Source organism: Pogonomyrmex barbatus, unplaced genomic scaffold (genome assembly GCF_055798465.1).
Source record: "Pogonomyrmex barbatus isolate J1 unplaced genomic scaffold, ASM5579846v1 scaffold13, whole genome shotgun sequence".
NCBI lineage: Eukaryota > Metazoa > Arthropoda > Insecta > Hymenoptera > Formicidae > Pogonomyrmex > Pogonomyrmex barbatus.
Genome location: NW_028297109.1, coordinates 7,288,502 through 7,315,217, shown reverse-complemented (window position 1 = coordinate 7,315,217; position 26,716 = coordinate 7,288,502). Strand labels below are relative to the sequence as shown.

The window sequence follows — 26,716 nt, the reverse complement described above, 5'->3', positions numbered from 1 at the left end:
GACGCCTAAAAGCGTAGACTTGTGTGCACTTGTGAAACATGCTAGCGTGAATGCGGGAAGAGAGTGACGAGAAGAGAGAGAGAGAGAGAGAGAGAGAGAGAGAGAGAGAGACTCTCTCGAATGCGGTGCTTCCGAGATAACAAAGCGCGTGGCTCTTTCGATTACTTGCGATTATTAATTTTTTACTTCTTGTGTTTGAAATCAGTTTAAATAATATTTGCTACAAAAAGAAAGAATAATTAAAAACACTGACTAATAGAGCATCTTTCTTTCTCTCTCTCTCTCTCTCTCTCTCTCTCTCTCTCTCTCTCTCTCTCTCTTTCTCTCTCTCTCGTTTTAATATTAAACCCAAAATATTTTATTTATAATGTTATATTAGATTACAATTAAATTGTGATAATTATTTTTCTCATGTTGCAAGGCTTTATTAGAAAAACTTATTAGATAATAAAAAGTTCTAAAAAATTATATGACAGCAGAAAGTTATACATAAAATGTACATAAAATGACAATGGCCAATACCTTGATAATATTTATACAATCTTGAATGCGCATTTAAACACATTATCGTAAAAGTTACTACTACTTGATCCTATCACGCGATTGTCAGACTTCAGAATATCTTGTAATAGTCTTCATTGCGTGCGAATGAAGCTGCGTTCTATCAAGATTTTAATAGAAATACTAGGTGACATAGATTTAACCGTTGACATAATATATGTCGTTTATTGATCCTTTGCGTCGTAAAGGCGCGTTTTGCGTGACAATGTTGCTTCGTTTTATTACTTCGTGGTAATTGAACGCGGTCGTTGGCGCAAATATTATACCGTTCTCTTCTTTTGCGGTGGCTGAAAATAGTATATAAGGATCATAAAATTTCAGTGCACATTATGCAGAATCGTATCATCAAATTCGGTCATTTTCCTTGCCATTGCGGTTTCAAATACCAAATGCAATATATATGGATACGATTATATATAATAAGATTCAATTAATCAGTAAAATTGATTAAGAACACGATTAAGTATTACGATTAACGTTACATCGTCATGTGCTATATATTGATCATCATTTTATCATCACGTTAAATTCTTTAGTATCGATTGACCATTCAGTGAGAATATATATCTTTATATCGTTTTATCAATGTCCTTTTACATTATTCATAGGAGTAAAATGACTGATAAAATTGAAAGTAACATAGACAATTCTGTTTATAAATCCATCGGCATAATTTATATCGAATGTACAGAAGTGGAAAAGCAGTAAATTTTATATATTTATATAGCTAGCTATATCGTTATGTCAAGGGAAGTAATTTCTTACGTAACACGTGCGAAATGTATATAGCAAGAGCAGCTTAAGATCGCCACACGAGAATCAGCTGTCGATGCCTCGAATCAAATGCAGCGTGGCAAGCGTTCACGTGTGCGTTTCTTGGCACGTGTGTCTCTTACGTGTCTTTTTGTACTTGTCTCTTTTACATTTGTTCGTCGCTCTTTCTCCGGTCTATCACTCGTTTCCTTTCATTTCGACTTCCCTTTCGTACATATCGCGCGTGTGACATATTCAGCTTGATGCTAGATGTTACGACCGACTCTATCTCCCTCTTCAGTTTCCATCTGTTTTATTGCTCTATCGGATCTCCTCTCTGATATCACATCCTCTTTCGCTCAATCTTGTGATTCTCTTCCTCCCCCTCTCTTCTCCCCGCCCCCCTTCCTCTCGCTCTCTCTCGGTCCGCCTGCGTGTCCGTCTCTCTCTCTCTCTCTCTCTTCTCTTGGCTGCGTGTCACTCTGCGTACGCGACGCGTGAATCCGCGTGCGTGTTGGTGAGCCGACGAAGGGGCCAAATAACTCCGAGGGGTAAACGACTTCCACGCGTGGCGAAGCGCCGCCGCGTGCGTGTCGATGCGGGAGATGAGCCTGGTGTCCGTCGGACCCTCGGCCGATTAGAGCCCCGAGACCCGGTCTGGCCCCGCGAGCGGAGGAATCTCTCGGCCCTGGCAAAAAGGAAACCGTCGAGAGTTCGTGTTTTCAGTCTCGATGGAATTTACGTGTGAGACACGTTTGGTGGCCGGCTCGCGGTTTACATTCTGTTCCAAATGAAGTCTTGATCCCTTTAGGGAAAAAAAAAAAAAAAAAAAAAAAAATGAAGAGTTCAACCCCGCAACGCCCGCAACAACGTCACGAACGTCATCTTTCTCGTCTGTCGTCTGTCCTTGGTAAATATGTGTTCCTTGTTTGTAAATATTTTTCTATCGTATAGAATTTTGTCAGTTTACTACATTTCTGTAATATAGTAACTGTAAACGTTGTCAGACGTGCGTGTAAGTGAGAGAATCGAAGTACTTCACTCTCGTAAATTTTTGCTGCGTGTGAAACTCATCGCGAAATGATACTGCAAATGAATACGCGCGCGCGCGCGCGCACACACACACACGCACACACACACACACACACACACACACACACACACACACGCACGCACGCAATTTCGATGCTCGGGAACGAACGACGCGTATGTGAGACAAACTCGCCGGACTCATTGGTAATACCGAGCGGCCGCGCGCGTCCCGCAGATTACGACGCGTGTGACGTGCACGTGCAGGTGCATAACGCACGTCAACGGACGGCAGCGGTGCAGGGGGATGGGTCCCATCGGGGGATTCCGCATGTGGGTGGACAGGAGGTGTATGCCCGTGCCCGTGGTTATTCCCAGGGACGGAAAGTGGGTCACGGAGTCGCCGTACGCGGATGAATAGGGGGATAGAAAATGCGTCTGCGTGCACACATGCGTGTACATGCGTGTATGTGCGTTAGAGACGCGCGTTACGTACGTACGTATGTCCCGCATCTGCATACGCGTCGCGCGTGTACGCATCTCTATTGTCGAGCTTTTCCGCCTTTATCGCAGCTTCCTCCTCACTTTTTTTACGTTGCCATACGACCGCACGTTCGCGAGACACATTATTATCCCAGATCCAATTTTAGCACTTTTATTACGAAACGTCTCTTGTTCTATGAATAAACATTTCGGTACGTCGATATGCTCATTCTTATGCCGGATGACACGTGAGATTCATATTTGTGAAAGGCATGTAATTCGGAAATAATCGAAATCGATACGTAGAATTAACTTAATTTTAACATTTGTCTTGAAACTTCCCGTTTAAATTAACATTTTATCGGTATATTGTTATGTTTCACGGCTATTTAATTTTGGATATGACGTCGGAATACACATTGAAACTTGTATAATATATGCTTCAGGTTTGCGTACTTTGTATTCGCATTTTATTCGCATTTGTTATTATTTTTCTATTTTTGCAGGTCTGCAGTTTAGCTAATCGCGAAAGATAGAAAAATAATTAAGTATCAAGTAACGAGAAAAATGAAAATCTTCACTAATAACGTTTTCGTTTTGAGAAGAAAATCTATCAAGAAAATCTATCTCGTAACGTTTATTTTAAAATACCTAAATAAAAAGGAAAATATATAATAAAAGATATAGATAGTGAAGTTTCAACTCGTAATGTCTTTTTAATTAAATCTTCAATTTAATTTTTCCACATCTCCTTTCTGTATTCTGCAGCGCAGATTTTACGGATGTAAATCCTCCTAAAGGCTTTTATTTGCGATGTTCGTAAGCGTGGCAAACGGCGCGTATCTCTGAGTGTGCATTGAACGCATGCATCGCGCATCCTTACGCATTGTCGCGGCTTGTTTCTTTTTTGCTCCCCCCCTCCGCCCCCTCCCTCCTCCTCCCGGTTTGTTCCTCCCTTATTCCTTTCGTCATTCGTTATTACTGCATTGTGCGCATACGTGACACATATCGTTCGTGCAGCTCGCGCACGTTTATTACATAACGAGACGCGCTCGTGTTTAAGGCTGCACGCATAGAAGCTTCTCGCGCGAGACACGAGTACGAAGCGCGGCTATTATGCACTCGGCGAGATCCATCTCTTCCTTTCTTTCTCCCTCTTTTTCCTTTCTCTCTCTCTCTCTCTCTCTCTCTCTTTCTCTCTCTCTTTCTCCTTTTGCCGTCTCTGTCGATCACGCATGTACTCGGATCCCTCTTCCCTTCTTTTGCTTTCCTTTCCTCGACATGCGAGCTGCTGCGTGCTGCTGCGTCGTAGGAAGCTACGATGTAAACAGAAATGCGTGCATTCGCATCCGTCCGTCCGTCTGTCGACGAGCGCCTTACGTTTCGAGGAATGCGTCGCCGTCGTTGATTCTTGCTGGTTCTCGTCGATTGCATCACTGCTTCGGGATTAAAATTGCTATAATGTCCGATCGTAGGCGAGTACTGTTTCTTGTCAGACTTTCTGTAATCAGCGCGTGGTTATTGTTGTAAACCCGTCTTTCTCTCCCTTCTCTCGCTCCCTCCGTCTCTTTTCATGGCTAGCTTTTGTTATGCAAATGCGCCGAGTTTCAAATTATGTAACGCCAAGATTGATAAGTATCGAGTAAATGTTGTTCGAGGATTACACGTGTTGGGAGTACCCTTTGGACCTTAGATAGGTAGGATACGATGAGCAACATAAATCATTTCGAAAAACATGAATCTCTATTCAATTTCGCTTTTATCTCATCTGTGCATTTGCATCTGTATGCCCACGTACAGTTTTCTCATTTTCCTATCTCTTCGTTCGTATCCAAATTCACTGTCAAATAAGTAAGTTTATTTTTTGTGCGCGAGATTTCCCGAAGATCTTTCATTTGAGTCAACGTCGACGCGAGTAAAACGTGTGAATCTGCGCCGGAACGAGAAGAGTCTGACGTTTGACGTCATTTGGCAAACATTCACGTTGCTCGAACAGCCACCTCTTATTTCGTACAATCTCTCTCTGTTCTTCTCATCTCTGTTTCTCCCTCACGGTTTCCGTCCGTGCGGAGCGACTTTTCGAGGTGATTCGCCTTTTTCGACATCTTTTGGAGTCTGGCAGCGAGGTCTTTCTAATCACGAATTCGAGACGTTACACGTTTTCACGTCGTTTTCCATTTTCTTTGAGAATCGATCGAATTCTGACATTTCGGATGAGTTTAAGAAACAACGCAACAACATTATTAAATTTCCACGTTGTAATGTAGCATATAAAAATGGAAATAGTAGACAGGAAATTATTTACATCAAACTGCACTATATATAAAACTAGGTTTGTTAAAAAAATATGTTATTTATTTATGTGCATTATCTTTTACGATACATATATATATATATATATATATATATGTAAGTATATTTTTCATAAAAATTATCATATTTTAGGATTAATTTTTGCATTATATTTGTACCTATAAACATCTCATTTCTGAGTTTTGCGAGATATTCGTTTCGCAAATACGGAAAATGTAATTACGGTTACCAACAAACAATGAAATATGAAAATGTTATTTCAAGCTGGTAATATTACAGCGTGATGCGCTCGCGATAAAAATGTCGAGGGGGCGACAAATAGGATCAATAAGCGTGTATCTCGCCTGCATTCGCGGGCGTTACGTTTCGCCACCGAATTTCAAGATAACCGAATTAGAACGGCCGCAAAAATAGCCGGATATTCCCGCGCTGGAGGGAGTCCTCGCGGCTCGCCTTGGTAAAATGTCAATACGTCCGGCGGAGGGAATGGAAATTCAGAGGCGATACTCCACGTTGCGCATATAGGGCACCTGCGTGCAAACGGTGGAAGCGCTTTGCAACGGTGCGAGCGTGTGTTTGTACGTGCGTCAGGAGGAGCGATGGTGTCTCGTTGACCCAGTTCGGCGATTCCGCTGCAAGCTGCAAGCTGCAAGCTGCGAGCAGCGCCGTGCCTGCATGCGAGAATGCGCCGAGAGAAACCCCTGTCGCCTGGAATTGCTCGGGTTTCATTGCTTTCTCCTATCGAGCTTGGCTCTGATAACAAACACATTTCCATGCAAGCGAGCATTATATTATTATTATCCCAAAGATGTAATTTCTCTCCTTTTATCCAGAACGTAGAAATTCTTCTTATCTTCGAGGAAAGCACGCTGGGATTCTATTTTTCAATCACGATTAAAAATTTAGGTATCGGATACCTTGTTAATACTGTAAAAGAATCTTCGCTTATTTTAATTTAACCGTTACATCCTAACAGATCGATTTTATTCCGATTAACAGACTTTCCCGAGTGTAATTCGAGAAGACGTAGGAAAATTACTTCCATCTAGATCGATTCTCTAATTGTTGCTTTTAGAGCGTTATCGCCCATAGAAAGTAAAGTTCCGCATTCTCTCCGCGTCGATCACTGACCTTGCATTGTATGTAAAAAAAAAAAAAAAAAAAAAAAGGAATGCATAAGCAAACGCGTGTTACAAGTGGGACGTAGAAGTATGCGACTCTAATGGTACGGTCTCACGTACGCGTTACGTCTGAATTATAGGTGGCCGCGGATGCATTACCTTCGGACGAACGAGCGCGTCCGAATTACTTGAAAATCAATAAGCGCTGCTAAGAATACGCAAATGACTCGATGCACTTTCAGTGCATTCTCAATCGCGGCCGGGCCGGCCGGTGCGGCGGAGGCGAAGGCGCGCGCAAGGCGCAGAAGACCGGCCGTTTGCTTCAAGGTGAATTTATAGAGGTACGGCCGCGGATTATTTGCGGATCCGCTGACGGAGGTCGCGTATAAATTTCTGTTTGGATTGAACACGCGTCTCTACGACTCCAGAGGCGCGGCGTGTGCGCGTCTCGGGAAGCGCTCTCGGAGATTTCGAAGGTCTTGCGCCGCGCCGGGGCAGCCAGCCATCGGAAGGGTATCGATGATTTACGCGAAATTGACTTAATAAACTCGTTAAAGCGATCGCGCGGTCGTGCCATTATGTTTACGGATGAGCGGCGTATTTCATCTTATTACTTAAAATTATTTATATCTGCAGGATCTCCCTACGCCCTCGTCTCTACAAGATGATTTGATTTCTTATCGCAGTCGCAATAGGTTAATCCGCCTATAAATATCTCAGGTTTTATCAGCATTGATAAAGCCTTTTTAACCTTGCTCGAGGGAGGGCTTCGTGTCTCCCTGATTCATTACTTTCAATATTGATCCAGTTGCATTTACGAGAGCATTGCATTAGGCGGCAAAATACGAGCGTCGCGCATAACGTCGTACGGTATAATTAATCCGTTTATTTACGTGTGGACGTTACTTTACCCGGTTATCTCGTTTGTTCTTTATTTTTTTCTGTAAATAGATCGGCTTTTGTCGGTATCGACGAAGAAGTCGGACTGCCTCGTGTTCGCGCCGACTTTTGCACCAACGGAGGAACTTTACTCGCGAATCGCACTTCTATCGGGCACACATTCGCGGGATGATAAGAGGCACTTGCGCCCGTTCTCGATATATCTCGATAGCCGCCGCGAATGGACGCATTGTGTCACGTTACCTTGCTGCACCACGCTGCGTGCGTGCGTGCGTGCGTGCGTGCGTGCGTGCGTGCGTGCGTGCGTACGATTGTGCGGTTGTGCGCGTATATTGCGTATCTGCGACGATATTACGGCCAATAACGCGTCGCGGACACCTCGCGCAATGTAAACTCTCGAGTCTCGAGTAAGTTGGATGACCAGACAGCACTCGATTCCAGACCGACTTGTTCAAGTATTCTCGACCAGATCGAGTGCGACTTCGTCGCGTTTAACGACTTCCAAGGATGGAAGGTCGGCGTACGATAAAAATAATTGCATTAATCTGCTGCTCATGAGGCGTCGCATCGAGCGGACACGTCTCAAAATTACTCCAAGAAATTTCACGTTGGAAACGGAAAAGTAACGGAAAAAAAAATTTATAAATTTAATGATAGGGAAAACGTAATTAAAATTATATTAATACGTAATTGGATTTTAATTTTAGAGCTGTGACATTTTATAATCGATAGTCACCAAGTTAGCTGGCTAGGATTTCTGCGTTGTGCTTCCGTCTCGATTTTCGGGCCGTCGAACTCGACAAGAATTATACGTCGCACGATAAGCGTGGAAATTTATTTCCACGGTGCGCGTCAAGATTTCTATATTTAGCGCAAGGATACGTCGAGTGCGCGGTACTCTCCTCGGCTCGGAATTGCGTCGGGTGCATTAACAGTGAACGGTGACCTTCTTGTAACGCATCTCGAATTCCTGGAGCGGAGTCGCTGCCGAAATTTTGTGAGGCGCGACGACGGGGATTGACGGGCCGTATAATCCGACGGGCTTGACGATACGAGTCGCCAGTCGCTATATATCCTCGCACTTTCCCTCTCGATTTCTCTTTTTACTTTTTAAACTATAAAGCGACAAAGTGTTTAAATATCTTATCGGTGAAAGGATCGTGCGTCGCTGAAACACGCTCGTCTTTAGTTATTTAGATTAGATTTCAAGGTAAAAAGAAGACGAGCGATTTTTTTGGGGGGGAGGAGGGGGGGGGGATAACGAGGGTGTTGTACAAGAGAAACATTTTTATATCAATCAGTATATGTCTCTTCAAATTTTATCGTTTGTTGGGCTCTTTTCTCTCTCTCTCTCTCTCTCTCTCTCTCTCTCTCTGTTTCTCCTCCCTATAACTCGTTTTTTTATGTTTTATAATTCGTCGCCAATCGCTTGCTTTAAACTTATGTATCTTTATATTTATTCCGTGGTTTTGTAACGCCCGGAATAAACCTGATAAATATCTTATTTGAAATGTGGGACACGTTTGCAATTCGTATTACTACGGATTTGTGACGCGCCACCGTGATATGAAAATACACTTTGCTCAAATTGCACTTTGCTTTGTTACTTTAGATTATCATCAACTTAAATTTCTGTCTTTATAATATATCAATATCGTTGCTCTATTATTATGGAGATATATCCTTCCTAAATTAAATTAATCTTTTTCTAAGGGATTAGCAAATGTTATCAAGAGAACAATTAGAGAAATAGGAAAAAGAGGCTAGAGTTAATTTGTGAATTTAACGTGGAGTAATTCAAAAATTTGGAGTAATTTAAAAATTTTGTTAATAGCAATCTCTCGTTTATCTTGCTCGTAAAATGCGCCGAGCACGTGAGATATTAAAAAAAAACTCTGTGCCGAGAGGATTAACCGTCATTGTTTCGACGCGGCGCGGCGCGGCGCGGCGTGAAATTCTGTATTGCCTCATCCACACAGGAAAATCCGCGTCAACCCTCTTGAACGGGTGGATATTTAGGCCGATGCGCTCCAAATCGTCCGAGGTACCAGCACGAAAACTGGTGCATCGTGCCCCATGAGGCATCCACCCCCGGCCGCGGTGGTGGCGATCACCGCGCTTGCGCTCGGCAACGCACCCACACGTCGATCGGTCGCATCTCGGTCGGTGATTTTGCTCGGGTGAAGCACGTCGGTGAATCGTGTGTGTTCACAAAGTAGGTCAGGTCTCAATGGCGAGAGAGAGAGAGAGAGAGAGTGTATGCGCGCGCGAAACCGATGCACATGCAGCCGTTCGCTTGTTCGTGCGCAACGCTATGCATCTATCTTTGAACTATGCAAGCCGAGAAACTCGCACATAGCGAGTCTCCTTTTAATTCCTCTTTCTCTTCCCTCCTTCTCGGCGTCTCCCCTCATCCCCGTCGACGCTACCTTCGTCGTCGCGATGCACAAAGCAGCGGTGATGCGCCGAGTGCGCGTCGAGTGCATCGCCACGATGTAGGGTTCTTCAGGAATCACTGAGCTATTCTCAATGGAAATTCTCGGTCAGATGTAAGCTTATTTAGTTGCCTGTGTTATCTATGATGACTTTGATGACAATGGTATCTCTATATCTTTCGGATTTTGCATTTTTCTCTTAACTTCCACGACTTCTGTTCTTTTTTAATGCTTGGACATTTTTATATTATATATATATATATATATACTTTGTTAATTTTTTATTAATTGTGATTAAACTTTATTAATTACGATTTAACTATGCTGTAATGTCCTACAAATAATTGCTTCAGAATCAATTAGTATGCATATTGTAAAGTGTTCTATATTATCTGATTTTTTCATTGTGTCGAACTAGGTCATCGACAAGAATATAGGGAGATTAAGCGGAAGAGCAGAGATACGTAGGAATTTCTATTTCGCAGTGCGTCGATAATATCTGGGAAAGTGAAACTAGGATACCGAGACACTACGGTCCAGTGAAGAGAACTTCTGAGTTCCATTTCATTCTTGCATGTTAAAATCAAGCGATCTCGTAACAATTTCGATCTATCGTGTTGCCGATTTAAAGTCACGGTTAATTTGTACTTGATGTTGCATAATTCTAACGTATACATCGTTAAAATTTTCCGAATATTCTAACAAGACGTTTCGAGAGAAGATTAATTTTATAATATCCCATAATTTTATTTGTTAGCAAATAGCAAAGAGGAAAATTTATATTACATTTGCGATAATTTTTAGTCGCTTCTCTCTTCAAGAGTCGCTTCTTTAATTGTGCTCGATTGTGCTCGAAAACGGAGCGAGAATCGTGCCCGGATGACCTCAGAGTTGCAGAGCTTCGGGGCTGCAGGTACGCAACTGCGGCCTGTCCCATATTCTCATGGAGAGCTCGGACGCTCGATAACCGAGATATCGAGACGTGACGTAGGTGTGAGAGGCGAGTGAACCGGCCCACAGCCGTGCGCTGCTCAGTTCCCGTGTGCGTGTACGTACATTACGTACACTTTACTTAATGAAACAATTGGACTGACCCGGACTACTGCTCCGGCGTTGTCGACACTCGTTTCGCGAAAGAAAAATACGATATAAAAGCTGCGACCGGATCATTGATGAGGATCGTCGCATTCCTCCTCGGTAAAAAGAATATAGAATTGTCGACACGTTATATTACAATGTTAATTTAGAACTAAATATTTTTTACATTTTCGAACTAGTACCTTATATATATATATATATTTATTTATCGCCTTTTCAATTTTTTTATTGGGTTTAGATATTACTATTAAAAAGATAGAAAAATGTTGTTGAATTTTTTATTTGATTATCCATTTTATTTTGAAAATACAAGTTGCAGATTTAACAAAACGAGAAGAGCTTCGACTCGCGTACAAGGAATCGTTTGTGGAAAATTTATGTCACACTTAAATCGACGTGTTGTTTACGACAGATACATCTTCGGGCATTCTCTAGGCATTGCACGTGCCTTACTGGTCAGTGGTCTTATTTCGTGAAATTATTGGCACGATAGGCACTAGTCCGGGTCAGACCAATTCGCTTCATTAAGCGGAGCGTGTACAATGCATCACACGTACATGTCACTTGGTTACGAGGTAATACAACCAGTTCCCCGCGTTTACACCTACGCGAGGTTTATGACGAGCATGTGGAGCAGGTCGCAGCTGTATACCTGCTGCGTCGCAAGTGCTGCTCGCCACTTGTAATGCGCGCCACAGATTATTATTTAATTTGCCGTACTTTGTAAGACCGAAGACTGACTGCGACGAGGAGCATTAAATGATACGCTAATTTTCCTCGATTTGTGCGCAAAATTTCAAGCTGTCGCGTAATATTACGAAATATAGCTCAGAAATATGAAAATAAATATTAGTTATATGTATATAAAGTACGATTTTTATAAATTTAAGCTTACTCATTTATTAATATATTTTTTATTAAATTTTCACATCTCAGATACCTTATTTTAATATTAGCAAAGATAGAATTAAATAATACCTCCAAAATTGTCATTATCACGTTATAATATTTTACTATAAAAACTGTATTCCGCTTTGTAATTTTGAGAGGCGCTATTAGACAGATACCTCATCTATTTTTGGCGAAAATATGAAAAATAAAATTGTCGCTTATAGAGGAAAAAAAAAATCATTTGCAAATTTATCTTGCTCTCGTTGCACATCATTAATTTCTAGGATATTTTCGAGAGCAATTTTAGAAGACCCGAGGCAATGTTTGCGGGATATGACGCCGTTTGCATTCCTGACGCGTTCTCTCACTTCTTTCATCGGATTTCTCACGTGCGAGAGACGAGCCGTGCGAATCTCTTCGTCAAACGCGAAGACACGCAAATCGCGTGTCACTCGGTCGATGCAGCACCTACGCGATCACGCTGGCACGGGGCAGGACGGGGGTGGTGAACCAGTCCGGTTGCGGCCCCCGCGTACCTGCCGCACCGCAGCCGCATCGCGGCCGAGGTCATCCGGGCAGCGCCTCGGTCTATTATCCTCGTTCCCGGTCCAATCGGCCCGCATAACAGCTTTTTTTCACTTTCTTTCACTCTTCTCGTTGCCTCCGCCGAGCGATCGCCCAACTTCCGCGCTTCGTTCTTTTCGGAAGTTTTAATTGATCCTCGTATGGTGAACGTATTGTTATTGTTATTGTTGCATTGTTGTTATCCACCGATAAAATGTAAAATGTCCTTTTCCATAAGCATTATTTTTTTAAACAATTTATTAAATAAATATTTTAATTATTTAAAATAAAACTATTTATTACTTGGTAAACTACACAATCGAATTTGTTGAATCAACAATTGATTCGTTTGTGTGGTTTCTATTTCAAAAAAATCTACTATTTCAAAAAAAAGAGATAAATAAAAATAAAAATAAATTTCTTTGAATCTAGTAAAATTTATTAAATTCCGAAGAATCGTTTTCTCTGTGTATTCGATATTTAGAATAGTACATCTTTTTTTAACTCCAGTTGAATTGTGTGCTATATGATAACATAAAGAAGAAGCGAAGGATTACGCTCGCGAAACAAGCGCCTTCTGAAAGGGCTTCTCCAGCCTCGAGAATTCGCTCGCGCGTTTCCGTGGTCTTCCAGGAACGTTTCCTCGGATCCATTACGACCTCTCGAACGATTCATTTCGAGTGCCTTCTTAACGACGTAACGAAGAATTCGCCGTGCGAATGTCGTTTCCGCGAATTCATTAAGGTTGACGCGCGGCGCAAACTCGCGCGGAGTACGCTTGAAATAAACGCACGGTCGTGCGTGAGCCGAACGATTTACACGTGTACGCACGTGAGTGCACGCGTCGGGCGTGAGCGAGTCTCGGATTGTGAGCTAGTCAGACGATCATCATCGGGAGGACAAAGTGACGAATTATATAAAGATCTAATGTCTATAAAACTTTTATTATGTAGATTTTTTTTTTATGGGGGACCTTTTCGGAAATTTTTCAAAAAAATTCGATAAAGAGCAATATTTCATATTAATCAAGTTATCAAATTTAATCACAATATCTATAAAATTAATAAAAAGATGAGAGACTTTTGGATTTTGATCAGATTTATGGAGATTTTGATTATGAAAAGGATGTTCAGGATCGACACATCGATTTTGCAACATCATACGTGTAGTGTTCATCTATTTCGCATAATTTACTAACATGCATACATATCGTATATTCGCTTTCTCTCTCTCTCTCTCTCTCTCTCTCTCTCTCTCTCTCAGAACATCTAAGATCTATTCAGAAAGTTTTTTTTTTTTTTTTTTTAAGGAAACGTGAATATACAATTAGTCGATAAAAATTTAGAGAAAGAATGAATCGAATTAAAGTTAAAAATACTTTTACGTGAAAATGATAGATTAATGCATAAGATTAATAACAAAATATATAAAATTAGAATCATTTTATGATAATTGCGGAATTTGACAAATTAAATCGACTTGGGTGAATGGATTTCTAATGTAAATTTTGATTCGCCTTATGGTCAGATTGACTTGCCGCGTCATAGAGAGACCTGCGGATTATTATTGCCGAGCGAGCGATGAAACCGCAGGAAACTGTTGTGAATCAACCGAGACCTTGATGCCGATGCACCGTTGCAAATTATTCTCGAGGATCTCTCGCTTGCACCGCGATGCAACCCTAGAACGTAGGACGCGATATATATGTATATGAGTAGCGACGGCAGCGGCGGCGACGGCGGTATCAGTTTTAGTGCGCTGTAAGTCAGTGCATTACACTACACAGGTTCCCTTAAAATTAGCTCGTAATGACTCTGTAAGACTCGCCGTTGTAAATTAGCGGGCGTCACGGGAAAGTAGCAAACCGACCGGAATCGTCGGAGCGGCCTCGGCAATTTTTGCCGAAGTGATGCAATCCGGTCTCCCGAGCAAGCTTAGAGAATAACCTTAGAGAATAAGAAAAAGTAACGCCTGCGAAACGGAGAATACGAATCCAAACCGAAACTACGTATCCAGAAGATTCTTTTAGCGCGTGTAACTACAGTTTAGCTTGTCTCTACGGAACTCGAATTACTTTCTTTCCCCTCCCCCCCCCCCCCCAAGACGTAATTGATCAGATAAAGAACCGATCGTTCGCCGATCGGGACGTGGATTCGCGAGTTAGTTACAACGAAGCACGACGAATCAGAGAGGCGCGACGTACCATTGATGGGAAAGCAGCAAGAAAAGAGGGAACAGCTCGCAAGAAGGGACGATTATAGCGCAGGTCTCGAGGAAAAAAAAGCCCCCCCCCCCCCTCGCCGCCCCCCTCGACAACCACGTAGAGTAGAGTAGGTCCGGCCGTGAAGAGGAGAACTGTCTAGACTCCGTGTTAGTCATCTCGGAGTATCCGCACTCGGAGTCCAGAGTGGAGTGGCCGCGGACTCGGCCTCAAATCGGGAGTGGATAACCAGCCATCGAGCCCAGGCCGCATCTAATTCTCGCGACTTGTCACAAAAAGCGCACATTGTTGCGCGGCCCACAATAGCCCCGGCTGGTGCGCACACGTACGCCGTACGGAGAGCGCACGAATAGCCCACGTTAGTCCAACCCGCCACAAACTAGCATACGTTACGGGGCACGTTGCATAGGCGATGTAATAATAGATTGTATTCACGGCCCCGGTGTATGCTGCGGTGGTGCACGGCGCCCCCACCGCAAATTACGGACAATCATCCCCGCCGTGCGCGCTATCCGCATCATCCTTTTTTCGGCAAATAACACGCTGCTCGCATCTACAGGGCGAAAGACGCGCGGAGCTGGAAGACTGGGAATATGTTGCCGTGGCAAGAAAAGAAGATTTCGAACTCGATAGTTCTCATCGCGATATGATCTCCTCGCAGATTGGCAGTTGAGTCTAACATCGAGAGACAGTCGCGAGTCTAGCTCGCTTTTTTAACGCTACTAAGCGATTCCTGTTTGAATTCAGAAAAAATCTATTATTTCAAATTAAATTAAGTAAAATTAGTATTTTTATTTCTCTATCCTCTTCAAAAATGCTTACATCGATTTCAATGGACGAATGGACGATCTAATCGAGAATTTATTTAGAATTGTACGTGGCCAATTCGCGTTTTACACTTTTGCCAAGTAAGATTATCGTAAGAATCGGAAAAGGTTATATTCTAATGTAAACGGGAAATAATTTTCAAAGTTATGTGACGCAAATTGTCGCTTCACTTTGCCGAATGCGACCGGGTATCCTTTTTATGTCATTTCCAAGAGATTTGTAAAACTTGAATTGCGTCCATTCTAATCCGACCACCCTGTAAAAGCCCTTCGCCAGCGACTAGCGTGGCACTGGAGGTGGATGTCGGGGAGGGGGCGAGTATTCTTTATTACGCGGTGCAGTCCGCAGCTCATGGAAGCACGGACACCTACGACCTGACCACACGCAATCCTCCGTCTCGCCTGTTCTCGTCCTCTCTCACCCCGCCCTGTCCTTTCCCATTGCAATTGATTTACAAACCCCGTATTAAGCTTACGTACGCGCTCGAATTGAGCAGATGGCCGGCGGGTGAGGCGCGCGGGATGTCTTTGTGTTGCGATCGCTAAGTGCGAAATTATTGGGAGGGGGGGAGAGGGGCTTGATGCATCAGCAAGAAAGAGAGAAAGGGAATTGTGATGCGCGATAGCGCTTACGTGAAGCCTGGGAAATCACTCGGATATTAATAAGTGAAACGGTAATAAGTGAACGGTTGATACTCAGTATTATATAACAAATTTTCATAAACAAATTATCATATCTTCCTGCATGCAAATTTCCTTTTGTTCTTCCATTTTTTCAGAAAAGCACTGAAAACGATCTTGAAAAACGATTCAACGAAATATATTGTGATTAATTATATATAATAATTATACTGTCACAATAATAATGTAATATATATATATATATATAATTATAATTTCACGCACGGATAATTTGTGCAATTTACAAGATTAATACGATTCAGTGAGCTTTTATTGTGTCGAGCTTGAAATAAGAATGTAATTTTATGGAGATATTTGCACGGAATGAAGAAGATCCGATTCACGAAGATCCCCGAAGAGCGCGGATAAGATTGCATTGTCTAAGTAGGTCGAGCGCGCCGTCCCGCTTTCGCGATACATTTTCCACCGACAGCTTTCGGGGTGGAGGAGTATTTCATATTCTCGTTCTCCTTCAATCCTGCACTTTCTTTTTGCCCTCACGCGGGATCGTTATTGCGAGCTTGCGCATTATGTTCCGTGTCACTGCTCCGCCAGTAGTAGCCAACTTTTGAGGCAACTTCCTCCGCGACCGTTTGTTTCAACCCTCAATGGTCCTTCCAGGCTTCATACAACTTCTCGGTTTCCCCTGGCTCATTCATACATTCCTATATAGATTTGTACATTGTTGGTTGGGTGAAAGAGCGGCCTAGATTAGTATTCCATATATTTTCCAATATTGATTTATTTATTCGCATGCGTTATTTGCATGCGTCACAGGCATTCAATGCAATTATTTGCCTGATATCATTATCGCGTTTCAAGGAACGATCGAAGCGGATTGTTATTATTTATATAACTCAATTCTTATTGATTTGCTTCCCATAATAATTTACATCACAAAATATATTGCGATTATTATTTTATTATAAACGCCCGTAGAACGAAGACATAGGCAGATAGGAATTATTAATTATAAATAATAATACAAAATAATTAATTTAATCACGTACGAATATATGAAACTCTCTGCTCTCTGGGCGCTAAAAGGAAACCATAATGCGATATACGAGAGAGTACGATGACTCTGGCCGGTAAATATATCATGAAAACGGCAAAGCTCGCACCTTTTGACATCGACGAAATGGCAGAAAAGTACGAAAGTTCTTCGTTGCAAAACTCGTAAAAACATCCAGGCAACGTGTATCGTACGGCCACGAGGGATGCCGCGCGATGCACTGACAACATCTCGAATATATCTGTCGTCAGTTTCTCGTAGTTTTATCATCTCATGGGAGAGCAACGAACGACCTGACACATCGCCATTGTTGTGGTCCGTTCGCACGTTCATTCTTTATGCAACCGAGATGGTTGCGTTTCGTCTGTACGGTAAATACAAAAATACTTTTCTGTATGCGTATCATTTCTAGCGCATCTCGTTTACGCGGATATCTTATTTTTTTACGTAAATAATAACGCATTGGATTGAGAGGAAGAATTTTTAATTGGTACAAAGATATACGTATCATTAGGTTTAGGTTTTTTTGTTTTTTAAAAATAAAACGCTATGTTTGTAAAATAAAAGCAAAAGTTTTACAAGCAATCATCAAAGTAATATTATTTTATAAAATATCTTTCTTTCATTAACACTCATATAATCTCATTTACGCGAGTATCTTATTTTTTTTACGTAAATAACAACTCGTGTTAATTTTTACGCGACGCCTTTGCGCACGCAAAGTGACAATCGATGCGTAACACGGCTCTGCCGTAGCACAACTCATGGGAGATACGATATGAACGTGGAGAAGTGGGCGAATTATAATTATTGCGAGAATCGTAAGGATTTAATTTGCAAAACGAGAACAGCGATAGCGATATTACTCCATACCGGCCGCGTACGCCTTACAATCACAATATTCCGCTCTTCTAAATTCGAAAGAAGACCTCTGAGATCCCCGAGATCGCCGCAAGCGGAGTTATTGAATTGTAATTAATATTCACCGCGTTATACACGATTCCCAGGAAGCCGGTGGCAGATGATATTCACGAGCGCGATGCGGGGAGAGAAGGGGGGGGAGAAAGAGAATACGTTCCCTTTCTTTCGCGTCGCTTTCTACAATAGAGCGGGGGGGGGGGGGAATCGGGATTCTCCGCTATTCCGCTCCGCGCGCAAAGCGAGAAATTACTTTCGCTACTTTCAGCTCTCCCAACAATGCTGTGATTTAATAGAGATCGTGGGCACGCTCGCGTGAATGCGCTACTTTCATCTTCCTTCGCTCGCGCGATTACGAGTTTTCTTGCCGTTTGTTTCTGTAACAACACAAGCCTCGCGTGCTCCAAGAGACAAAGTCGGACAAACGTTTAATATTCCAATTGTTACGTTCGACGAGTCAGAAGAAACGTTAACCTGGTTCTTTCTTCTGGATATAAACATCCAACTCGTTATCTACCCAACTAGTTTCTCGCTGCGGAGGTAGGCATTATTGCATTGTTTTCGAAATTCCTTCTGGCTTTCGTAACACTTTTTTGGTTGACAAATGATATATTTTAATGCTATGTGCTTTCTTCTTTAGAATATTTACAATATTTATGTCAAGAACTGCATTAATTACGTTTCCCATCTTCGCTTAAGTTATGCGATAAATAGTAAAAGTTTTATAAAAATATTGTTTTTGTATTCTATGCTCTGCTTAATAGCGATATTATCAAATAAATTTTACACAATTTTATCTTTTAGATAAATTTAAATTTAAATCATCTTTTTCATACTTAAGATAAATTTAAATGTAATTTATCTTATCTGATCTTTATTTTACATATCTCTAGACGATTTTAAGTTACCTGAGTAAAACATTCGAATGTCGAATATTTTTCATATGCGTTAAATGAGCGGCGATACATTCGTGGATCCGGCGATTTCCTCGAAGTTTTGCGTGAAATGTTTGCGTCGAAACCGCATTCGATTTCTTGTCTTCGAAATGTCCGGCCGCGATGTCGAGACTTCAGGTATTCACTTTCCACGGTTTTCGCGGTGGCGGGGGCGCTCCGAGATCAGATATCGTGCCCATCGGAGCGATACGATCCGATCCGCGGAGTGCATTTCCCCCGAAGGGCGGTTATCGCATGCCGTAACGGCGATTCAGGGGTTGCAACACTTCTCGCGTGGATGACGTTCCGCTGGACACGGCGCGGTTCGAAAGTCACCGTCGACGCTCATTTCGAAATTGCGCGGCCGCGCGCGATCCGCGATTGCGATTTCAAAAAGAAAAAGAAAAAAAGGGTGAGAGAAAGGGAAACTCGATCGTTTTGTCTTGACGATTTGCTTTCGGATAACTGCCTCGAGTCCATCGCGTCGATCTATCGCACTTGGTGCGAGTGCACTTACGTGGCGCTTCAGAAAATGCGCAAACTTATAATTTTATTACGGCGATATGAAACGAGATCACTGAGATAGCGTTGAATTTATGGCAAGAAGGGCGTGGACATTTTCTAAATGTTATTATGGCGATGAACCCGATTCTATAGAAATACTCGGTAACGATAACAGTATTTGCGATACGATACGGTAGATAAAGAATAATTTATCTCTATCTCCTACATCGTGTATTTTTAACTTAGGCTTTTAATCTGGGATTTTCTTTTTAACTGAGAATTCGCTCGAAGTTAACGTAATATAGAATAACGCTCATAATATTACTTTTTTTTAGCACAATTTTTTCTCAATAACTTTTCATGTAATTGACAATTTGAAAAATTTTTATGTACAATGTCAGTTACGTAGAGCGTAGAATAGTTCGCAATTTAGAAACGAGCTTCGCCGTGTGCGTTCGATACTATTCCACCGTCGAGATTTCATCGTCGAGAGAAAACGAGATTAATCGCCTCTTTTTGCGCGTTGTGACAGCTCGTTACAACGTTGTTGCGGGGCACTCAGTCTAGGGAACTATGGAAATTTTTTGAAAATACGCGACATCGACTCGGGACGAGTGCGCCGAGTGAACTTGACAGATGGTTCTCCGCTTTTTATCGCGAACGTGCACCACCGTAGGGGCCTGTTTATACACGAGTTTATCAATGTAACGCACAGTTGCAGCGTGGTTTACTCCATAATCCATTCGAGATCGTCGCCCGCATAATTCGTTCTCCTCCGCCTATGGCGAAATGCAAGATGCAACGCGTGTCACAACAGCCAAACAAATTATGGCTGTTAATGGGAAATAGCGACATCTCCTACGGATTAAGATTTCAATAATAAATATCAATCGGAAAAATTTACAAAGAGAGAAGGAGACTGTGAAAATGTGTGAATGTACGAATTGAAGAAAAATATTTATAAATCCTTGAATCTTGATTGAACTGTTTATTATAAATCTCCGATCGAAGATTTGCAGAAATAATAAGGGAATAAATAAAAAAATGTCGAAACGCTCGTTGCGCAATCTGGAAATCTTTCCGATATCGTCAGCTCGCGAGAGAGATTGACTGTCACATTCGCGCGTTATAAGCAATAAATTATCGACTTAATTTAACACGGGCCGGTCTCGCCTCCCGTTTCGAATTAAATGGTTTAATAAATTTGATCATTCGACACGCTGATATTATCGTGTACGATTCATTTGATCGCATAAGCGCGAATTAAAGGCGCGATTAACAAATTACGAAACGGACAACTTACAAGCATAAGAACGGTGATTTTTTTTCTCTCTCTCTCTCTTTTTTTTTTTTTTTTTTTTTTTTCCAGTAAATGATTATAGCTGCAGCGTTGCGGCTGGTGCGTAACTGCACGTAACTGCGTGCTAACGCTTTAAATAGTAATTTTTGCCTTCAGCAGAATGTCGGGTTTATCTCTAATAACGATATTAATAACGATTACTTTTCCGATGAAAATGTAGAAAATGTTAGATTTTAAAATCTAGTTGTATGCTTGAAACAAACTTTGTAGTCTTTGATATCAAATTTCACTTAAATATTAATCCATTCAGATATTTGTGATGATAATTCTTTCTTACATAATAATCATGTAAAAATTTATGAAAAATTTATGAAAAATTAATTAACGATAAAGTGAAAGAAATGAATTAATAATACTCCGTTAAAGATTTATAAAAGATCTTATTTATCTATTAATTCATCTAATGATCCAAGAATGAACGCGCGAATGAGACACGAATTAATTAATTTAAATGAATTAAAATTCGCAATTCGTTCTTCAGATGCAACATTGTATTTTGAGCGAACTGGCAAGTTCTCGAGTTGATTCAATCGAACATGTCGATTCACCCTTTAATATCCGGTACTCACTGGTTCTCGGCCGTGCTGCCGCCTTTAACAAGCGGTTTCTTTTGAACCGCTCTGTATGACAACGTGCTACACGCTGGCATTGAGGTGTAGTCTAAGCAGAATAGGCTAACTAACCAACTAACCACGAGACCACGTCAGTAGGACAGTGAAAGGCGACCTAGACCAAGTCTCTTTCCAGCCGCCGCGCGGCGCGGCGCGGCGCGGCGCAACGTTGGAACCCAACAGAGGGAGAAAGAGAGAGCGCGCGAACGAGAAAGAGAGAGAGAGAGAGACAGAGTTAGAGACGCACGTGTCCCACGCGTGTGTGTTTACCAACACGCGCGGCCACGTGCAGCGCGTGTGCGGCGCGTGTCGGTGTGCATACGCATACTGACCGGTGCGGTGCGGCGCGGCAGGGAAAAATGGAGTTGCAGCGGCGCGGGAGTTTGCCGCTCGCTCTCGCTGCCGCCGATATTTTAATGCCCCGCCGGACGCTGTCGGAAGTGCAGTTAAAACGTCGTTAACGTAAATTATTCCGAGCGAGCATTCCATAACACGCCGGGGTAGGAGAGGAGTGGAGGGAGAGGGGAGGGAGGGGGGGTACCTCACCCACGCACGTCACGGATCACGTCGCGCCCTTCGCCCTTTCGATTCAGCTCGATCGAATCTCTATCCGTGGCTCCCCCGACACTCCGGAAATGCCCCGGATGCGTGCTCCACCCCTTTCTTCTCGGGTTCCGCGAGACCGACGATCGCGATCGATGACACTCCATTACCGTCTTCCGCAAGACGTCTTTATCCTCTCGACATACGCGAGCGCGCACGAACGTATGTACGTGGGCTTCTCTGGGCTTCGATTACGAAGATATTTGAGTCTCCATTCAAGCCTACGGGCGACATACCGGCGACAATTTATTACCGGAAATTTCTTCCTCGGAGCCGAGTGGAAACCGCACCTGGTTTCCACGCCGCTCGACGGAATCGTAGACAAAGTCACGTTTTCATACGGAGGCCGCCCGGCGTGGCGCGGTGTGAATGACTGACGCCGACGTTCTGGAGGACACACCGTGTAGCGTGTAGTTATTTGAAAGTGTAAAGAACGCTATATTTGTCGGAATTTTATTTCATATTTCCGTCGCTGCGTAGTAACGTTGTGCGTAATGTTATGCGTAATAAATTAAAATCCATGATAATTTTAATTTAGAAAAAAAAAAAGAGAATTAAAAACAAAATTAGATTTCGTTATGCTGTAGTATCGTGTTTTTATCAATCATATTATTATGATTTGTGGTAGCTAATTTTAATGTCGCGATATATGCAAATATATAAATAATAGATAAAATATTCGTTGATTTATGGAATTTTTATAAGAACAAAAAAAAAAGGTAAATTAGAATCGCAGCAGCTTCCAGACGGTTCACCACTTTTTCGTTAAGAAACAATATATCATTATCATTTCTTTTTTGTAAATTTGTTTTTCTTGAATAAAAACTGCAAAAAAGCGTAGGATCATTTTTAGCGACTGGAATCGCTAATCCGACTCTCTGGTTTGATTCCTACGACTGATTCATTCGGGAGATATTTGCGGGTCGGAGCTGGTTCTGTAGAAGATTTTCACTCGGGATGAGAGGATGGGGGAGGCGGGAAAGGGGTAGAGGCCGACGACTTGTCCGAAAAGGATTTACGATCGACAAAAACGCGCTCTCGCAGAATTTCGCCATCGCAGCCGACCAACCGAGCGTTCGAGACGACGAGAGAGTCGGTCGGCGCTTCGATCCTTTCGATTTCGTTCTCGTTGCGAGATTGTAACTTCGATGCCCGGCTCTTGCCGCGAGAAAAGCACAGCACGAAGATAAAAATAACACAATTTTCGACGACCTCCTTGGCTGCCGAAAGAAGAAAGTCAGACGGCGTTTTCAGAGAGAGAAATCAATGTAGCGGTCGCGATACAATCTTAATTGAGATATGCAGATATCAGTTATGTGTAATTGTGTGTTAATTATTAATTCGCAATACAATTTTTCATTATCAAATTTGTCAAATAATAAATTAAAGCTCGAGGGGCTCGCTCTAAAATTCGCGTATTAAAAATATGGATGATAAAGATATTATAAATATATATAAATTTCTTTGATTTTTGATAATGTAGATGGAGATTAATTGTCTCAACAAGATTAAATATCTGATATGGGTTGATAACGAGAGGTAATTCAGGCGCCAGATCTGCGTCTGTTTTCAAGAGGGCCGCAAACTTTATCTTAATTTTCATGCACGCACGGTGGTGCATGCTGGTGAATGGCGAATGTTATAGGGTCAATGGCGCATAGAAACGGCATCATAGTACCGTAAACAGATTCGTATTCTTAGACAGGATTTTAGGGGTCAGCCACCATACAGCCGTTAAGCCATTAACGATGATATAAAATCTGCTCTCGCTAATACGGGCGACGATGTTCTGCAATTTTCCGCGCTGTTTATTCAGCGTCACTGGTAAATCACGACGAGTATTCGCAAATTCTGTGACTAAAAATAGCAATGTCTACTAATTTCGTGAAACATTTTGCCCTCCTGATTTGTTAATTTTTTTTTTTTTATAAAATTTGGAATCAGAGCAGACTAGATGTTATAGATATCAGATAGATGTCAGATATATCAAATATGCTTCTTTTATTTTGAAATAATGATTTGATTACTTTAGTATTAAGATAATAAGGTAATAAAGATAATGCTTGTGAAAACATTTTATTATCTTGATACAGAGATGATCAAGTCATATTATTTCACAATCAAAAAAATCTCATGTGTTTGACCAAAATACTTGTTTTTACTATCATAATTATCGTTCTGCTTTTGACATTTTGTATTCAATATCAAGAATTGCGATTATAAATTTAAAAAATTACGCGTTGACGTTAGGAAATAAGCTTACGTTCGACTTGAACTCCGTTTTCAAATAAATTCAATTTCAACGGAGATCGCATTCGGGAGGGCACCTTTGGAAAATACACTCGCGGGGGGGGGGTGTCTTTTTCACACTTCGAGAGATAAACCACGCGGCTAAATCTCTTACGTAACTCCCCTTAAAGTTTCGTAGAATTTAATTGCCGGTGCTCGTGGTCTTGATTTACGAGCGAGTTTGCGTCGCGGCCGAGTATTTTCGAGCGCGTAAGTCGGCGCGTAACTGCGAAGAAATCCCGAAGCGAAAGTGAGTCTCGTGTCTCTTCGCCGTCACACACATATTCAGCGATAGTGGCGTTCTAGTGCACAGACTCCTACTCGCGCTGTCAGTGAAAACCGCACCGGTGCGATAGCCCGTGGAATGGAACGCGAGGGAAATGAGGAAAGTCGGGCACCGATGAAAGTGAGAGGACGCCGGCTACAGGGTGTCTCAGGCGGCTTATTCCGCCTGTCGACCGCGAGAGAAAGGAGTTCACCTCTAATGGAGTGGCCGGTTCGGCCGGTCCGATCGATGGGAAACGAAAAAGGCGCAGTGGCGGAGGGTTTGGCTGCCATTGCGGGCAGACCCAAACTTTTGGGAGAATCGTCTCGTTGCCCAAATTTCGAGATGCCGCTGTTTCAGAGATGCGACTTTAACCGCATGTACGCGCAAATGATCGTTTTTTTTTTTTGGGGGGAAGTCCTAATTGGGCAAAGAGGTAATTGATGATCAGTAGCGTTTGGAAATTCCTGGGAATTCTTATTTATTTTTTTTTTTTTTAATCTTAAAATATTTGTGAAAAATGCAATAGCACGCAAAGAAATCGGTACATTGGGAAACGAGAAAGTACATCACAATGTAAGTTTTTACATTTATACGAGTGAATAACTGACTTGGTTGGGAACAGCTTCCTAGTGGAAATCTTCGGAACGGAGTATGCGTTACTTTTATCACACGTCCACGTAATTTTAATGCACCGTTAAAATAAATTTCTTGCATCTGGAAAGATTATTTTCTCGTTACGCCCATGACCTAGACATCAGACTTACTTTGGTGGATTCCTGGAGGTAGAATTGATATGCGCGTTCTACACCGTACGATGACGAACGGATTAAATCGGAGAGCAGCTTTCACGTTTGCTCTCGCGCGTGATTCTTTTCAGTCCTTTTTTTTTTTTTTTTTTCTCCCTTAATGCGCGCCACGCTTTATTCGCCGAGTGCGCGCGACCGCCCGAAGATTTCGTAAGGCGATTGTTCGAATGTGTTACGTCAACGGCGAACTAATTCCATATAATACAATCCGGCTGAGACCGGGGTGCGGAGTCTGGTGTCGTAAAGTTCCACAATTTATACGCCGTAAGTTGGTCCGAACAATGTTACTCGCGCTTACGAGCGAACGCGCTCTTTCGACTGGCGGCTTTCCGTGTAACTCTTGAGAGTATTATTTGTTTGCCGTTACAAATAAATACGCGAAGAAAGGGAGACGACGACGGTTTTCGTGAACCTTTTTCTCGTGTAAGAGAGATTAAATACTACTATTGGACGCAAAGTCCTGAAAGTTGCGTTCGCATTCGCGGAACAAAGGGAGATTTTTCGGGGACACGTCGGATGGTATGCACATTCGCAATTATAATGCGGAAATAATGCAGCGAGATGCATAAATTAAAAATGTGTCATGTTCACCAATACTGCAACCAATGCAATAACGAATATAATACAAGACAATGCAACAATAAGTGAAAGTATATTTTACATTTCCAAAAGCACCACTTTTCTCTAATCAAAATTTATTTCCAATGAGGTGACGTGGGTTGAATTTTTTCCATTTTTAAAAACTCTCTCTCTCTCTCTCTCTCTCTCTCTCTCTCTCTACAAGAAATAGAAAAGTCAACTCGATTTGAACTTTGTTCAATCTTTTATCTTCTAAAAATTTTGATTTCTACATTCGTACATTTCAATCTCATAATTATTTTAGTCTTTCATCAACAACCAAAGTTAGTTATAAAATTAACTATAGTCTTATCGATACATTATATAAATGAGATTTTTCTTTTGATTGCAGATTGCCTATCCAGACGTGAGTGCGATTCTAAGCGGAAAGATTTCTTCTACGAAAGGTTTCTTCCGACGAGGAAGAATTTCGGTTAGAATTTGCGAGGGTGCGAAAGACGGAAGAGGAAAAAGCAACCAGTTAATTGCGCATACGCTGAAAAAGTGAGGGGAGAATAATGGCGGGCGAGGACACGCAGATCTTGTCGAACGGCAACGTGGAAGCGCTCACGATCATCCCGCCGAAGATGACGAACGGGAACGGGTTGATATGTGGCGATAAACAGCACAATAACAACGGTTCTATACCGAATGGAAAGTTGCATGGCGGAATCGGCGGTGCCGAAAACGGCACTTTGATCGTCGATGAAAGGTCGAGCAGTCTTCACACGGAGTTTGACGACGCTGACGTGTCTTGCGGATGGGGTCCTTTCAGGCCTCGTTGGCTGCAGTACTTCGCCACGAAGCAAGCCTTCTTGGTGACCTTCTGTCTTACTTGGGCAAGTACAAATTTTATAGCCTTTTGAGAAGATAAAATTTATAAAAATTTTATGTAATCAGCAGCCAGGGATA

General features: G+C 42.2%; 1 protein-coding gene across 8 annotated transcripts in view; it reads left to right on the top strand.

The window, feature by feature from the left end:
* The window catches only part of Oatp74D (Organic anion transporting polypeptide 74D), a 132,996-nt gene that overhangs the window by 62,885 nt on the left and 43,395 nt on the right, over positions 1 to 26,716 (top strand). For 7 of the 8 annotated variants that reach the window (XR_016138321.1, XR_016138322.1, XM_089072556.1 and 4 more), the window contains one exon: positions 26,157 to 26,643. Coding sequence is in view for 6 of the 8 variants with exons in the window: in XM_089072556.1 (XP_088928682.1) it covers positions 26,323 to 26,643 (321 nt within the window). In the remaining 2 variants the exon portion in view is untranslated. Of the gene's footprint in view, positions 1 to 417; positions 2,225 to 26,156; positions 26,644 to 26,716 lie in introns of those variants that run through there. The other variant, XM_089072558.1, reaches the window with a different exon arrangement.